Below are 16,659 nucleotides of genomic sequence, written 5' to 3'. Positions count from 1 at the left end.
TGACTTGGGATCAAACCTGTAATCCGAGTCGTATAATGCAGTTCAGCACTGAGGATGGAGGATATAAGCAACTACCCATGCAAAAAAAGCCAAGGCTGCTCTAATCAGCTCTATTCCTTCTTAATAAAACCCTTCAGCTCATCAAACATCTGACGAGCGGATCCTTAATGTTTTTTTTATTTTTTATTTGTTCTGCTCTAAACTCATGGTAAGTTGTTCAACAATGAAAATGATGGACTGTGATTTTGAAGTTATGCTATGGGAGGAGGACCTACGGATTATAAGTGGGCGTGTCCACCTCTGACCTGAGAGTTAATGGTGTGCGGGCGGTTTCGTGCACCTGTGGATGATGTGTTGGCTCTGCAGGTAGTCCAGTGCCAGCGTCATCTCGCAAAGGTAGAGTTTGATGGCGTCCTCTGTGAACTGCACGTTCTGCTGCAGGTGGTAGCGCAGGTCTCCGCCCAGCAGCAGGTCCACCACCATGAACATGTCCTCCTCGTCCTGGAACGAGTACCTGGGACATGGGCCAAAAGCGCTCAGTCATGGGCCTTCACACAGAAAAACACACACGAGCGACGACACAGAACATGCAGCATCCATGTGCAGGCGCAGATGCAGAAGCTCCTCAGACACACAGCGGAGGACGTTTATGGTGACATGCTGGCCTGGGAGAAAATAGCAAATGTTCTGACTTAAAATAATCCAGCGGAAGGTGTTTCTTCAGCCGTCTGGCTAGACACACACACACACTCACACACAGAACATCGGGTATCGCTCCAACGCAGTGTGGCTATCAGCCACTGAACAGACAGACAGAAGCTGACCCCCTTTGTTCGCCTCTTTCATGCAGCAGAAAATTAATCTCTTCCCCACCCGCCTCCCCCTCCCCCGTCCCACCTCCAGCTTCATTAAAAGTGCGTCTCGGCGTGGACGTATTTGATCAACAGGTCCACCCACGTCCCCCTGTGCCTGGCCGCCTTGGTGGTATTGTAAAGCACAAAGAACGAGGCGCTCCCTCTCCCTTCTTACTCAAAGGCAATTTCCTGCTCAGAGCGACTGAGGCCTGCAGGAAAACGGCGAATTGCCTCGTATACGGGTGGCATCATGCTGAAAATGACGCACGCCAGGGCCGGTGACACCAGAAAGCAAAACAGAGGTCAAACGTAAAAGCTCATTGGCTCATTATAAAGGTGACAAGTGAAATTAAAAACCGATTTGTTCCTTCCACATGTGCCTCTAACGTTACACGTAGGTAACGATCGAAGTGTCTTTTCGAAATAAAACTACACTATACAGCTACTGTTAACAGTCAAAACAGGGCGAAAATGCTATAATAATCCTATGTTGTATTTAGACTCGCGGCATCACCCCTCCAAGATTCAAATCACGGCTCGCACCGTGTCTGTCTAGGTTCTCCAGTTTCCTCCCACTGTCCAAAGCCTTAACATTTGGGTGAATTAATGACTCCAAATTGTCGATAGGTCTGAGTGGGTGGTGCGTGTGTATGGTGACTATTGCACGGCGGCAATTGAGTAAAGGTTTTGAGAACAGGCAACAGTTTAGTCACAGCCGTCAGGGGCGGGGCTTGCGGTGTTGTTGGGTGTCATCTACTCTGCACCACTATCTGTTGCACTAAACAGTAGGGTTAGAAAATGTACTCAGGGGTGAGCTGTGGCCTCAACAGATGTCTCCGGCCTGGTTTTGCGGGAAACCACAGGGCATTAAAATATGTACGGATGATATAGTCAGTGTTATTTTCACTGCCCGCGCTATTACACGCTGCTGCACTTCACATGTACGGAGCTCCACAGCCTTTTTAAAATTCACTGTTTTTGGTAAAATGTTAGCGACATATTTGGGACAGAGCTGTGCAGATTACATGTAAAAAAAACAATGGCATGTTATTAAGTCACCTGGAGGTTATAAGATTAGAAACAGCTATGCGGGTGGTAGTAGCCTAGTGGGTAACACACTCGCCTATGAACCAGAAGACCCGGGTTCGAATTCCACTTACTACCATTGTGTCCCTGAGCAAGACACTTAACCCTAAAGTTGCTCCAGGGAGACTGTCCCTGTAACTACTGATTGTAAGTCGCTCTGGATAAAGGCGTCTGATAAATGCTGTAAATGTCTCTACATAATAACTCATAAGTAAAAAGGATAGACAGGTGTCACAAAAGGTAGTGAAAGGGTAAGATATCTGACAATGAAATTTTGTGGACTGTCATTACAAATAAGCGGTTATGGATAGTGAGTGAGTGGGAGAGATTTGTATGGCTGCAACCAAATTCAACTGTTATTGATGAGCAGGACTGAAATTATGTTTTACTCCACCAGTGGACCCTTTTCTCACTTCTGGCTTTTACAAAAAAGGTCATATCGGCATGGATCTTGGACATATCGGCATGGATGTCTGAGCTCAACCTATCCAAAACTGAAATTCTGATCTTTCCGGGCAACAACTCCCCTCAGCAAAACCAGGTACTGTTAACACCCACGGCGTCTGCAAAAAGCCTTGGAGTTTGGATTGATGACAAACTGAGTCTGAACCAGATCCTGCAGGTTCACTCTCTACGACATTCGCAAGATTAGGCCTTTTCTGTCACAACAGGCTACACAGCTCCTCGTCCAGGCAATGGTCATCTCGAAACTCGACTATTGTAACTCTCTCCTGGCTGGAGCCTCTGCAGTCACCATAAAACCACTCCAGATGGTCCAAAATGTGGCAGCCCGTCTCATCTTCGATCAGCCAAAATACTCCCATGTTACGCCTCTTCTCACCTCCCTCCACTGGCTCCCGGTAGCTGCTCGCATTGAGTTCAAGTCCTTGATGCTCGCCTACAGGACTGTAAATGGAAGTGCACCCTCCTATATCAATACACTACTAGCTAGCTACACCCCTTCAACGCTCTCTCAGATCAGCAAATGAAATGAGACTGAAAATTCCCTCTTCACGGGGTCTCCGATTCCAATCAACTCAGTTCTCCTTTGTTGTTCCTGGCTGGTGGAACAACTTGCCCTGCTCCATTCGACTAGCCGAGACTACCACCACCTTTAAGAAGCAGTTGAAAAGCCGTTTATTCAAAAAGTATTTCAGACTAATCTAACACTTACACACGCACATGCGTACACACTGCATAAAAATAAAAATATTTTTTTGTCTAGCGCTTAATTTCCAAGCATGTTCTTCAACTTAGTTTTGTAAGCTCAAAATCTATAGAAATCTTCCTCTTGTAAGTCACTTTGGATAAAGTAAAGTAAAGTACAAAACGAGGATAACCAACACCTTAATTCCGCTGAATCAATATCCATCCATCTGGACGACATTTCAACCTGTTTTTATACTCATCTTCCTATAATGAATCTCAAAAAAAGAGCAAAATGCAAACCACTGTCAAAATTTAAATAAAAAACTCATCCTGTTTTTTATATTTGGCTGATTGTAGGTGATATTCTGATACTTTGAGAATTTTAATGAATATAATGAATGAATGATTCAAAAGAATATAACATAGATGTACTATGTTCACTTATATCACAAAAATAAATATTTATTTAAAATAAATATATTTAATCTAAATTATAAAGTAGAGGCATTTCTGCTGCTTCCTACAAATTTGTAGGGGATGGGCTATATAGAATGATGGGTGTGGGAACGTCGATCATTTTTTACATAAATATTTTACATGACTGTCCCCATGTACAGAAGCATTTTTGTGGAGAGAAATAAAGATCCTTATTTTTCATAACGAGGAACGGGCCTTTCACTAGGGCACCATTGGCTTCTCTAATAGCCAAGTATAACTGTGCCTCCTCTCGAGTGGCATAAAGCTCCTCTGACAGCCACTCTGTGGGCACATCTCGCCTCTCTGACAGGTCAAAGCCCAGCGCCTGGTGACACATGAAACAGACGTGTCCTTTGAGGCCAACACGGTCACCTTCATCAGTCTCTCATCACTGACAGGCGTGCAGATTAGAGCTTCGCCAAAGAACTCGTCGTGGGTGAGCAGGCTTGCAAGGCTGCCGTTCACAGGGATAAAGGTCCTCGCAAAGAATGACGCCAAACACGCGCCGCAAGATGGAGAGGGGAAAAAAAAAACGACTGATGTTTCAGCAGAAAAAGTTCACTGAATAACCTGTCCCGTCGGAATTCCATGGTCCTTCTCTCTCAAGTGCATGGTGGAGAACGTGCCGGAGGAAGAGCAGCAGGCTCTATTGGGCCTCGGCGCCACTGCTGAAGTAATCAGGCCAGGTTGACAAATGATCTGCAAGAAACGGATAGGGAGGGAAGGAGAGGCTGGGCACGGATACGCGGATATTTGTCTGGAATTTTTTATTTTATTTTTTTTTGCATTGGCCTACATAGACTCCAGAGGAGCCTGGCACCGGACGAGCCACGCGCCTCGATCACAAGATACGGCCTCGCTCCTCTGAGCATTTCCTCCCACAGTGCAGCGCGTGGCACACACACCGCCCGGGTGTCCTTGTTTTCGGCAGGTGTGTCCTCACTGAACCTCGCAACTTGCACACCAAAAGTCATCCGGGTGGAAGAAAGCCCCGCAGTGTCCACTTCTCCGCACTGCCCTTCCGCAAGGCTCCGAGATGACGGCGTGTGTTTTCTGTGGATGAAGTGAAGGAGACAGGAGGGGAAAAATTGATGCCGATTGAAATGAGTCACCCACTGGATGAGTCACCCAGTTTTGTGAGGATGTAAGGATGGCTGAGGGACAAGAACAGCCGTCACTTCCCAGAAGTCCTGCGTTACATAAATTAAAGACAAGTGACTGCCTGCTACTTACCTGTACGTTGGAGCGGAGGAACTAACTAACTAACCACCGAGCCCTTTTTGAGTGTGTCTGACACCCAGAAAATTTATGTTAATTATGTTTTTATAAACAAACTTTAAAAGGGGGCGGAGCCTGTAGGCCTGATTGACATCATAGGACAGTGGTGGCCTAGCAGGTAAGAAAGCGGCCCCATAATCAGATTGTTGCCGGTACAAATCCCCGAACCGCCAACGTGCCACTGAGGTCCCCTTGATCAAGGTACCGTCCCCACACACTGCTCCCCGGGTGCCCGTCAATGCTCTACATTTACATTTAGAGCATTTATCAGACGCCCTTATCCAGAGCGACTTACAATCAGTAGTTACAGTGTCTTGCTCAGGGACACAGTAAGTAAGTGGGTAAGTGGGGTTTGAACCTGGGTCTTCTGGTTCAAAGGCGAGTGTGTTACCCACTAGGCTACTACCACCCTACTGCTCACCAAGGGTGATGGTTAAAAGCAGAGGACACATCAAAGTCAAAGTGAAGTGATTGTCACATGTGATACACAGCAGCACAGCACACGATGCACACAGTGAAATTTGCCCTCTGCATTTAACCCATCACCCTGAGTGAGCAGTGGGCAGCCATGACAGGTGCCCGGGGTGCAGTGTGTGGGGACGGTGCTTTGCTCAGTGGCATCTCAGTGGCACCTTGGCGGATTGGGATTGGAACCGACAACCTTCTGATTACAGGGCCGCTTCCTTAACCACTAGGCCACTGCCCCAATTTTGTTGTGTCACCATGTGCTGTGCTGCAGTGTTTCACATTCTACTCAGTTTCTTCTCAGTTTCTCTCCAATCTCTACACCTTGTGGGTATGTAAGTGGACGCCACATACATCACCACATCCACTACCAACACCGAAATGCAGGTTTTATACACAATATTCAGTGGCCTTTTGCCACAGCATGGTACTGACTTGTCTTTTTCTTTCATGTCTGTCAAGCTACAGCAACAGGGCTGAGAACCAATGTTCTTCCAACAAACCGTTACGGTTTCTGGGAAACCGGGTGTGATCGACCATAAACACGGACTGCAGTCACGCACCGACCTCTGCCTGGCTTTGGAAGGAGGAACACCATGAATCACCTTGCATTAGTTAAATAAGAGGGCTTGGACTCAGGTCTTAATTTCATCATGGAATCAAAAGCCCATCAATCACAAGACACTTCATTATGTTTATTGGGGAAAAAAACAGGCTTATTAGAATCAAATAATATTTCCTCTGTAAATGGCAACTGTGGTGACTAATAAGTCATGTCACACACTCCTGTGTGACACAACTTTGATTGATGGGTTTATTCCATGCTGCAGATGGTCCAGGCTTTCATTTTAACAAGCTGCTCTATAATGCACCGCTGTGGTGCAAAAAAACATCTCCGGCAAGTAAATGGATACGGTAATTACTGCTTGCAGCATGCTTGACATTCTCCAGACTTAAACAGGATCTTTTCACGCTGCGCAGGGGACCGAGCGCCATCGTTTGCAGCGGCTCTCTCTGAACTTGCTTTAAAGTAGCCGGCCCAGCTTCTCCAAAGTGGCTCCTGAATTCGAGATGCCTGAAAAAAGCGAAAGCCTGCTTATGCGCCCACACACGAGAAACGGCAAAATGCTTTGATGCATTTGTCAATACCGAAAATCTTGTCCTTCCTCTTAATGTGCCGCTCCTGTCCCCACTTCTTTTGTCTTCTCCTCTCCCTGCGCCCTCCTCCCTCTCTCCGGAGCGAAGGAGCCTTCTCCCGCCAACTGCAATCAAAGACGGCGCTCTCAGGCAGCCTGCCTTTGCGGCGTGCGCAGGGACCAGAGCTGCTTTTCGTCGAATCCCTGAGCTTTCCCTCAGTAGACAGAGCTGCAGCGAGGCTCCTCATTACATGGCGAACATGCAAAGTGGGGCAACTCGAGCTCAAATCACGATTCGCTTTTGCAGTTTTTAATGAACCAGTAACGTTACATATTCTTATATCAAATAGCCAAAAAAAAAAAAAAAAAACAGCAAACAGGTGATTGAACGATGATTCGCATTTCCTTTCGTCTACCGATGAGATGCAGCGCATTAGTTTACCTTTGTAAAGTAAATGTAGGCTGGTCATGCCGTCTGGATTTTAATTGCAATGTGCAATAGATTTGCTCAGTTTGTTCAGGCAGAAAAGCATCATCAACGTTCACTGTACTATGATTTGTCATGCAGCTATAAAATGAAAAACATTTTTATGAGACAGTGTGTGCCATGAGTGCTCAGTGGGTTTCAATGAAGCATCATCAGCAGTGCAAAGTAACCTAATCTACTGTATTTTCATTCTTTTGTCTCAAATGCTGGATCCCTGTTGCTCTGCCAGGCCTTCATAGCAGGTTGTCTTTAACTTTAACATCAGAAGTGATGGGATAACGGTGTTACGATAACAGCGTTACAAGAAAAAGTCATTTTCAGTAATCGATTATTTGACCAATTACTATTTCCTTCATTGTGATGCCATTACCATTACTGAAAATAACACGTGTAGTTAATCTGTTTTCAGTCATGCCATCCACATTTTGACATATTTGACCATTGTAAGTTATTTTCCCTGCTAACAAGTTACTGTAACTCAATTACTACTTTTTCAAAGACGTGACAAGTAACTATAACAATAACCAGTGATCAGCAAGTGAAATAGGGTTGAATTTGCATAAATGACTGCATAAACTTCTCAGCCTTGAAAATTTCTTGTATTGCTTTCTGGTGCACCATCAACCTGGACTCAGAAGTGGCGCCAGTGCATGCATTTCCACCCATCTTGAGTAGAAACCATGCAAACAGGATATAAACAATAGTAGCAGAGGAGACTTGGAACGATATCCCAGTTGCAGACAAGTCGGTGACAAGTCTTCACATACAGTGTTTGTCATTTATCCACCAGTTTGCCTCTGGTTAGTTACTTGCAGGGCTTTAGACCTAGAAGGTCCCTGGTGGTCTAGTGGTTAGGATTCGGTGCTCTCACCGGCCCGGGTTCGATTCCCGGTCAGGTAACGTTTTATAAGATTTTGGTGGCAGTGGTGGCCTAGCGGTTAAGGAAGCGGCCCCGTAATCAGAAGGTTGCCGGTTTGAATCCCAATCTGCCAAGGTGCCACTGAGGTGCCACTGAGCAAAGCACCGTCCCCACACACTGCTCCCCGGGCGCCTGTCATGGCCGCCCACTGCTCACTCAGGGTGATGGGTTAAATGCAGAGGACAAATTTCACTGTGTGCACCGTGTGCTGTGCTGCTGTGTATCACATGTGACAATCACTTCACTTAGGACTTAGACTATCCTTTTGCACTGGTTGAACTGGTGCGAAACGCAAATCCTCCAGGTTTTTGCTGTGGTAGGAACCGTGTTTCTTCTGAATTTAAATGAAAGTTTAAATGAAAGTCACATGTCAACACAGACAACCTGGTGTCTGGACAAACCCTGGATACAAGAATACCATCAGATATTCTCTCAACCCGTTGATAGTGCCGCAATCCATCACCAGACCACACGTATTCGCGTCTGTATGTGCAGGCCAAGTTAACATGGGTGTGTCTCAATAGACCATAAGCAGCAGGTAAATGTGCCCACATTGCACCAACTTGCTTGATTCCTTTTCGGCAAGTCTCTGGTCCAGCGTGATAAGTCGCATCTTCCCGAGTGCTGCTGCATTTTATACCGTTAATTTCTGGATTAGAGCACATCTGTATAGAGGTTAGTCAATGTGAAAAGTGGCTACCTGGGATGGTTTTGTACTAATCTAGTATTGGTAGTGGACGTATAGGCTACATATTTTTGCTTAAACATATGGAGACTTGGTGTATGACTGCAGATTGCCTTCATATTTCTAAAGACTTGTATTTTCTGCTCGCGCAGATGGAGTCATGAAATTTGACAGGACTGCCACGGGGGGGCTTTATAAGGGTGTGAATTTGAAGCAAGCACCACAAAGATGTGGAGGTGGAGGACACACATCTCTCAACTGCTTGTACATCTAATGGATATAGTTGGTGGACGAAATTAATACAAATGTAAAGAAATGAGTGAGAATTGATTTTTTTTTTGGTAAAACATGATGTGTATAACTGTTCAAATAAAAAAAGTTTAAAATGCATATATACATCCAGAATGCATGTCTGCTACTGAGACAATGGCACTACAGTTTTGCACAGAAGCCTAGAAACAGTAGACCTGTAAATATTAGTTTAAATTAAAATGTAGAAAAGACATTCAGAAGGACCTCATTTGGACTAGAATGTTCAGAAGACGTAAAAAGAATGTCATCTGGCATATTCTGCACCTTCAGCGGACCATCAGCAGACGTGCAAAGACAACGTGACAAAGACGTCGCTTCAAACGTGTCTATGCTCAGTCTTTAGTCGTTAAATGTGCTCTTAAATGTTCAAAATTCAGTGATCACGCCTGCTTTTGGTAGAGAAAAAGGTTCACAGCAACTACTGCCAAAAGTTCCTTTCGCACACCTCCTTCACCGTTCTCTAAATAATGAGGAGACATGAAAAAGCCTGTAGGTGCGTTGTGCAACTACATCTTTGCAATTCAAATGGTCCGTACAACGAATGCTGCACTTTCGCCATGTCTCCACCTGCCAGATCATCCCCAAGGGTTACAGATGAGTGAAATATGGAAGTACAAATATGGAAGCGCAAGGATATTTCAGCACGTTTCAGTAATACGGACGTAACTTCAGGCAAAAGAGGAATCTGGGCAAATGTCAGTTCTGCAGCTTTTGGCTGCCGTCTCTCCTGTTCCCTCCATTTCACTGCGGCGTGCATTGCTTAGCCTGGAGAGAGAAGGCCTCCTTGTTCCACAAAGCACAATGAGGCTAGGGAGATTGATACGAGCGCAGAGAAAAGTTATTTTAAAACTTTTAGTCTGCTTCTCCCCCGTGACTTGGCAGGAGGCTCGGCGGCCAAATCTTCCGAGAGACAGACGCTGAGCTTGAAGAAGCCAGTTTTCCTCCCCTCCCCTCGTCCGGTTTCTGGTCTGCAAATTCGGTGGAAGGGGAACAGCTGCGGAGTGACGGGGAACCGTCAGCCGGTACGAGCGCTTCCGGATCGGCCTGTCAGATCTGCTCGGGCGGAATCTGACGCTCACCACGTATGTTACAGCGAGTCTGGGAGGAGGTGCACAGAGCTGGAAAGGTAGTTTACTATTTAAATGAACAGTGCAGACCAGCAGATGTCGAATCATGTTGTTTTTCCACCTTTTCGGTAAGAGCTGCTTCATTTACGAGAAGGAGAATAAAGGCGCCGAGGACTTTTTGATTGGTCCCCTACGGTCGTCTGTAAGAGCTGGAATCTGAGCCCTTCACATCTGCATTTAGAGGTAATGCAGCCTCTAATGCACCGGTGCTAATGCGTCTCCGATCTGCAAGAGGTGATCCTCTGTGCTGCAGAGCCGGCGGGCGAAAGCATGAGAGCGTCAGCTCCCCCTGCTAGAATGGCCGTTTTCGCAGGCGGAACTTCATCGCTAAGGGCCGATGCTGACCGCGCAGCCGATGCACATAAAGCCGTGAAAGCGGGTAGCACCTTCACTCCTCTGTCAGCTCATATTTTATCTATAAACGGCTTCGCGCGGGAAATTACCGGCACGTTCGCGGACGGTTAGATGGGATATGAAAACCGCCCACGAAACACCCCAATTAAAACAGGTTTTAAAAGCCTTGGGGAAATGCGGCATCGGTCCTACGCCAACTGCTGATTCGCGCTTCTGGTGTGCCAGCGCCAGAATTCCGCCAGATGAAGATGTAAGATGCCCACAGAACCGAGGGGAACATATGGGCGCATCATTATCTGCACTTTCAAGGTGCTTTAAAAGGGTGGATGTCGGGAACGGGCTGAGGTTTAAAGGCGCCACCCCTTCCCTCTGCAGAGAAACACCATGCAAACTGGGTTTGTTCCTCAAGCAAAGTGTTTACCAGTGAACATGGAGTGTTAGTCTGTCACACTCGCCTGTTATATTGCTCATAGCGTTTCTTGCACATAGAGCAATGTGTGGGGCTTGTAAGGTCAAATGCCGCGGTAAAAATCGACTTAAATAAATGGATAAAAAAGGAAGAAGCCAATCTATCTTGCAGAAGGGTAGCTAATGACGCTTTATGTAGGTGTGTAATTATTTGTCACATGAACATATTTTTTTAAAGAAAGAAAGCTCTTCCTCGCGCTACTTACTCATTATGGATGACTTAAAATAACGCCCATCAATAACCACATGCACAAAATAGCGAAAAACCACAACATAGGCTTTACACGGTATCTTTTTTCACATTTTTATCAATCCAAGTTATTGTTGCAAATTTGCAATTAAATTCGAAAAAAGAAATTTAACTACCCGGCAGCACTTACAGAATTGGGTTTATTTATTTCCAAAACCCAGATAATGTACTGGATGTGACATTAGCACCAAGTTTGAATATGGCCCTATACGCATACATCACTGGTTTTGTAGAGGAATACCGGAATTGAAAGGTAACATTCCCAGTTCCATAAAAAAAACATACATGCATAAAGCCAGGAGCTGACAGCTAAACAACTTATGCATGAAGCTTCTCTTCGCTCCAATCGGCATCCACAGCGGAAAACAGAGAGATTTACAGCAGTCACCATGACCAGCAGCTGTCACACCCCACCATCAGACAGCGTCAGTATGTAATGGGACTCTAAACTGCCTGAACCATAGTAGGCCGATCATTACTCGTGCAAGAGGAAAGATGTCAGGAGCGTAAGAATGCTGCCACACACACACACACACACACACATATATATAAAAATGACAAGCACACAGTGGCAGCCACGTTTTCACACATGCACATTTTTGAGCTCTAATGAGCCACCCCAACCCTGCCAATTGGAAGATGCATGCAGAAAAAACACAAAAGAAAGGAGAAGTGAAAAAACACAGGATAGTCACCAGAGGTTTACTAAAAAAACATGTTCAATTTCCTGCAGGATCTCAAGCTCCCTAAAGACGTTTCGGACCTCGTCTCGCTCTATGCACTGCTGTTTGTTCATGTACTTCATGGCGTACATCTTCTCGGTGTCCCTCTTCTGGACGATGCACACCTGCAGGGGCAACAGAAGGCAGAAAGTTAACGTTAAAACACATTCAGCAAATGCACACTGCAAAACAAATCACGTTAAACAAAAAAATATATATTTCATTATTAATTACAATAATTTTTAATAATTAGAAATAAATGTACAATAAAGCACATCATCGTCTCTGAGAGAACTTTATATAAATATTTTTGGGCACATATACATTTAGCTGACAAGCTTATCATTTTCCAGAAATGGGGTGTCTGGATGCTATTGCATAATAGTCAGGCGTCAGCAAAAATCTGGCAATGTTGTTTGTATGGTGGCAGTGGTAGCCTAGCAGGGCGTAAACAAAAGGTTGCCGGTTCAAATCCCGGTTCAAATCCCTGTCATGGCTGCCCGCTGCTCACCATCACAGGGTGATGGTTAAAAGCAGAGGACACATTTTGTTGTGTCACCGTGTGCTGTGCTGCCGTGTTTCACAATGGCAATCACTTCACTTCCACTTTCATGGTGTGTAAATATTATACAGATTTGTTGATGTGTATATTTTTCTACCAGATACACAATGAACAAAGAATCGGCTGCCATTACACAATTCCTTCATTCTGATGGCATGTTATTATTAACAAGGAGCCAATAAAAAAAATCAGTGAATAAATATTTATTATTTTTTAAATTAGCAGCACAGTGGGATTCTGAGCAGAATGAACCGAAGAGAACAGAACTCCTGAGACTGATGGTCTGAAAGCCGCCTCTCCACTGAATGTCATAACATTGAGATGGTGCCAACACAAAGGTTACTTCAGTATAGAGAAAAACTCATTACCGTATGACTAATTACTCGTGCTGCAGTAATAAAGAGTGAAGCTGGGTGAGGGCCTGGAGTTAAAAGGTCAAAGTCTCGGCCATGAGTCAGGAGTCTGGGTGACCGGACGGCTGTGTTCCGCGTCACATAACCAGCCCTCATCAGCAGTCATGCAGAAGTTGTTGTTGAAAAGGTGGAGTATGGGCCTTTGGGTTGCCGCTAGTGCGATCTGTCAAGACGTTCTACTGCTTCAAAACAACATTGGATGTTACTGGAGAACCGAGACCTACACCGTACTTTTCCACCTACAGGAAACTGGTTCTTGATTGAGGATTTTTTTGGACCTGTGAGCCTTCTACCAAACCATGATGCACAAAGAAGGTAAATAGTAGCAAGACTGTTGTGGATTTCATTTACATTTTTACAGCAGAGATAAAAACAATGTACTTTTTTTGCTCATAGCTGGTTAATTTTCAGTCAAAATGCTCTGAATGGCCTGCTTATTAGAAATATAAAAGGCTATAGTGTTTGTATGCTGTTAAAATGCGATCTCCATCTAGTGGTGCTTCCTGGTATGACACTAAAAAACTTTGAAAAACGTTGATTTATTTAGACGTAAAAGAAAATTATCAGTAGCAATCACGATGACTTTCGGATTAGAAACGCATGAAAAATTCATGAATCCTTTTGCAACTTTGCAACAAACATAACAAAATGAGCTGGAAGGAACCAACCAGCATGTAAAGAAGGGAAACAAATGACCAGGTAAAATGCATCTGAGCGAATGTCAGACTACATCGATCAGCATCCGTTCAAAGCACAGACCCTAATCAATCAGCCCAGAGGTCCACGGCCACGCTGTGTGCTTGTTTTCAGGCGCCTTCCTGGGACGCTGAAATTGCCCGAGCCAGTCAGCGTAGCTCGGACACCGCGCCAGCAGTTTCAAGCGAGTTTAAGCGAAGTTTAGATTAGATTAGATTCAACTTTATTGTCATTACACATGTACAAGTACAGGGCAACGAAATGTAGTTTAGGTCTAACCAGAAGTGCAATAAGCAGCAAGTGCAGGATACAGTTCAAATAAGTTAAGTTATATATATATATATATACATAAAGTGATATGTGCTATACATAAGGTGATATGTGCAGTACAAAGTGATATGTGCAGTACAAAGTGATATGTGCAGTACAAAGTGATATGTGCAGTGCAGTGATTATCAAGAGTGAATGGGGGGGGCAGAGGAGTTCAGCAAGGAAACAGCTCTGGGAAAAAAGCTGTTCCTAAGTCTGCTGGTTCTTGTCCGTGGTAGCCTGAACCGTCTGCCTGAAGGCAGGAGAGAGAACAGTTCGTGGGCCGGGTGGGAGGAGTCCTTAAGAATACTGCGAGCTCGACGCAGACAGTGCTTCCTCTGGATTTCCTCAATGGATGGAAGTGGAGTCCCTGTGATGCGCTGGGCAGTTTTCACCACCCGCTGCATCGCCTTACGCTCAGCAACAGTGCAGCTTCCATACCACACTGTGAGACAGCTGGTAAGGATGCTCTCTATTGTAGAGCGGTAAAAGTTCAACAGGATGGTAGTGGGTAGCTGGTTCTTTTTTAATGTTCTCAAGAAGAAGAGGCGCTGGTGAGCCTTCTTGACCAGGCTGGAGGTGTTAATGCTCCAGGACAGGTCCTCTGAGATGTGGGTCCCCAGGAACTTGAAGGATGTAACAGGCTGCACAGTCATCCCATTGATGTGGATGGGATCATGCGAGCCTCTTCTCTCCCTCCTGAAGTCCACAATGAGCTCCTTGGTCTTGGTGGTGTTTAAAAGAAGGTTATTTTCTGTGCACCAAGTGGCCAGATGCTGGACCTCCTCCCTGTAGGCAGTCTCATCGTTGTTGTCGATGAGACCTATCACCGTGGTGTCATCTGCAAACTTAATAACGGAGTTTGATCCATACATAGGTCGGCAGTCATGGGTGAAGAGGGAGTAGAGGAAGGGGCTCAGCACACAGCCCTGTGGTACACCAGTGTTGAGCGTGACAGTAGTGGAGCGGATGTGGCCTGACCTTACATGCTGTGGTCTGCTGGTCAGAAAGTCCATAATCCAGTTGCAAAGTGAGGTGTTGATGTCCAGGGCTCTAAGTTTAGAGATTAGCTTAGAGGGGATGACAGTGTTAAATGCTGAGCTGAAATCAACAAACAGCATCCGTGCATATGTGTTTTGCTTGTCCAGGTGTGTGAGTACAGAGTGCAGCGCTATGGAGACTGCATCCTCTGTGCTCCTATTGCTACGGTACGCAAACTGGTGTGGGTCCAGAGTTGGTGGGAGGAAGTCCCTCAGATGTGCCAGGACTAACCGCTCGAAGCACTTCATGATTATGGGTGTGAGTGCTACAGGGCGGTAGTCATTCAGGCATGTTGGACTAGAATGTTTCGGCACTGGTACAATGGAAGTGCATCCCGCCTTATCACAGGTCCGCCCATTACAGCTGGGCAGATGGCCTTTTTACTGCATTAGCCTGAGAAATGACAGGAGGAAATCTATTAGGCTGACAAACACGCAGTCTAATTGCCTTCTTCCTCTCCCACATCCTGCAGGGCCAAGTGTGATCCCGGGCGCTCGCCCCGTCTCTCCGCCGTTCCTCGTTTATTCCGCTTAGCTTTGGGCAAAACAGACCCTGCCTGACCCAGCAGAGAAGCGGCGTTCCTCCGCGGCGGCAGAGTTGCAAGGCTCTGTCGTACGGCGTCATGTCATAATCTGACAGCAAGCCAACGTGCGCGGCTAATTACTCCCCTGCATCGGGAAGAGAGGCTCCGACGTGAGCTTCACGCGCTTATTTTGGGCCGCCGCGCGGCCAATTATGTCAAACCCTAGTGATCACCGACCCTCCATTTCCCTGAGAGCATTTTAATCATTTTCCCCACGCGAATGGGAGCGAGCACGTGGAGGTGACGAACTAAGGAAGTGCTAACAAGGACTCGCCTCCTGCTGGACATGCAGGGGCAAAATTGCCATGGTGACAGCGCTGCTCATTCAATCATTACCGAGATTCCTTACTTACAGGCGCCCTGACATGAAAAGATTATTTAACATTAACACGAGTTCCCCTGGCCTGGCCTGGCTGTGGACCTGCAGTGTCTAGAAATGGCGATTCTGCTTCACCGTTCAGAGAGCGGCAGCACAAGGCGGTCGGATCTGGAACGTCTCGACTTTATGTCGTCACAATGGCAACATGACTTCCTGTCTGCGGCAAGCATTGTGGTTGGTGAACGGTGTTGATGACGTCATTTCCACGAAGGCCCACCCAAACTTCCATAGGCCGCTCTCCTCCTCATTAGCATTTAAAGCCACAGACACCAAAACGGCGCTGCGTGGGGGAGTCTCATTGTGGGACTGGATGAACGTGGCAGTAATTCTGCACCAAGAGATACAGTCTTTTGGGGACCAATAAGGCCGATATAAAAAAAAACAGGGGCCCTTTAAATCGGCACATGGCACTTGAAATTGACGTAATTATAAAATACAAATCCGTTTATTTCTAGCTGTATCGGCCAGCTGTGTGGGGATAATGACCTCCACAAATGCAATATATACATTTTAATAGATTTTTAGATAGGAGGTTTCTAAAGTCTCGGCCCAATGGTGGCTACAGCCTGTGCAGAGGACGGCGTTACGGTGCTGACACGTTATGCCCACGTACACCTGCAGGAAGGGGTCTCGCCGGTCGGCGTCGTGTTTGTCTGAGAGGCGGCTGTGATGAATTTTCTGCCTGCTGAACATCTGCTCGACCAAAGTGGGTTTTAGCGGAGCAATAATTCCCTGCTAATTTGCCTCCCGCCGCTTCCAGCGGCAGCACCAGCATTGAAACGAACTGTTCCTTTTCATGGACAAGTTTGAATGTTGGCTAAACATCGGTAATCACGCGTAATAACCCTACGTTTTTAATGGCCCTTGGCACTCAGCTGAAATTAGCGTGTCATTTTTTTAAAAACTT

The 16,659-nt window shown here is 45.9% G+C and overlaps 1 protein-coding gene across 1 annotated transcript in view; it reads right to left on the bottom strand.

Moving 5' to 3' along the window:
• The window catches only part of stk32c (serine/threonine kinase 32C), a 62,223-nt gene that overhangs the window by 15,287 nt on the left and 30,277 nt on the right, over nt 1–16,659 (bottom strand). Inside the window, exons 3-4 of the mRNA XM_028989663.1 lie at nt 11,743–11,894; nt 341–514 (exon numbers count right to left, since the gene is read on the bottom strand). Of these exons, the coding sequence (XP_028845496.1) occupies nt 341–514; nt 11,743–11,894 (326 nt within the window). The remainder of the gene's footprint in view (nt 1–340; nt 515–11,742; nt 11,895–16,659) is intronic.

Source organism: Denticeps clupeoides, chromosome 8 (genome assembly GCF_900700375.1).
Source record: "Denticeps clupeoides chromosome 8, fDenClu1.1, whole genome shotgun sequence".
Lineage (NCBI taxonomy): Eukaryota > Metazoa > Chordata > Actinopteri > Clupeiformes > Denticipitidae > Denticeps > Denticeps clupeoides.
This window is presented reverse-complemented; position numbering and strand designations above follow the sequence as displayed.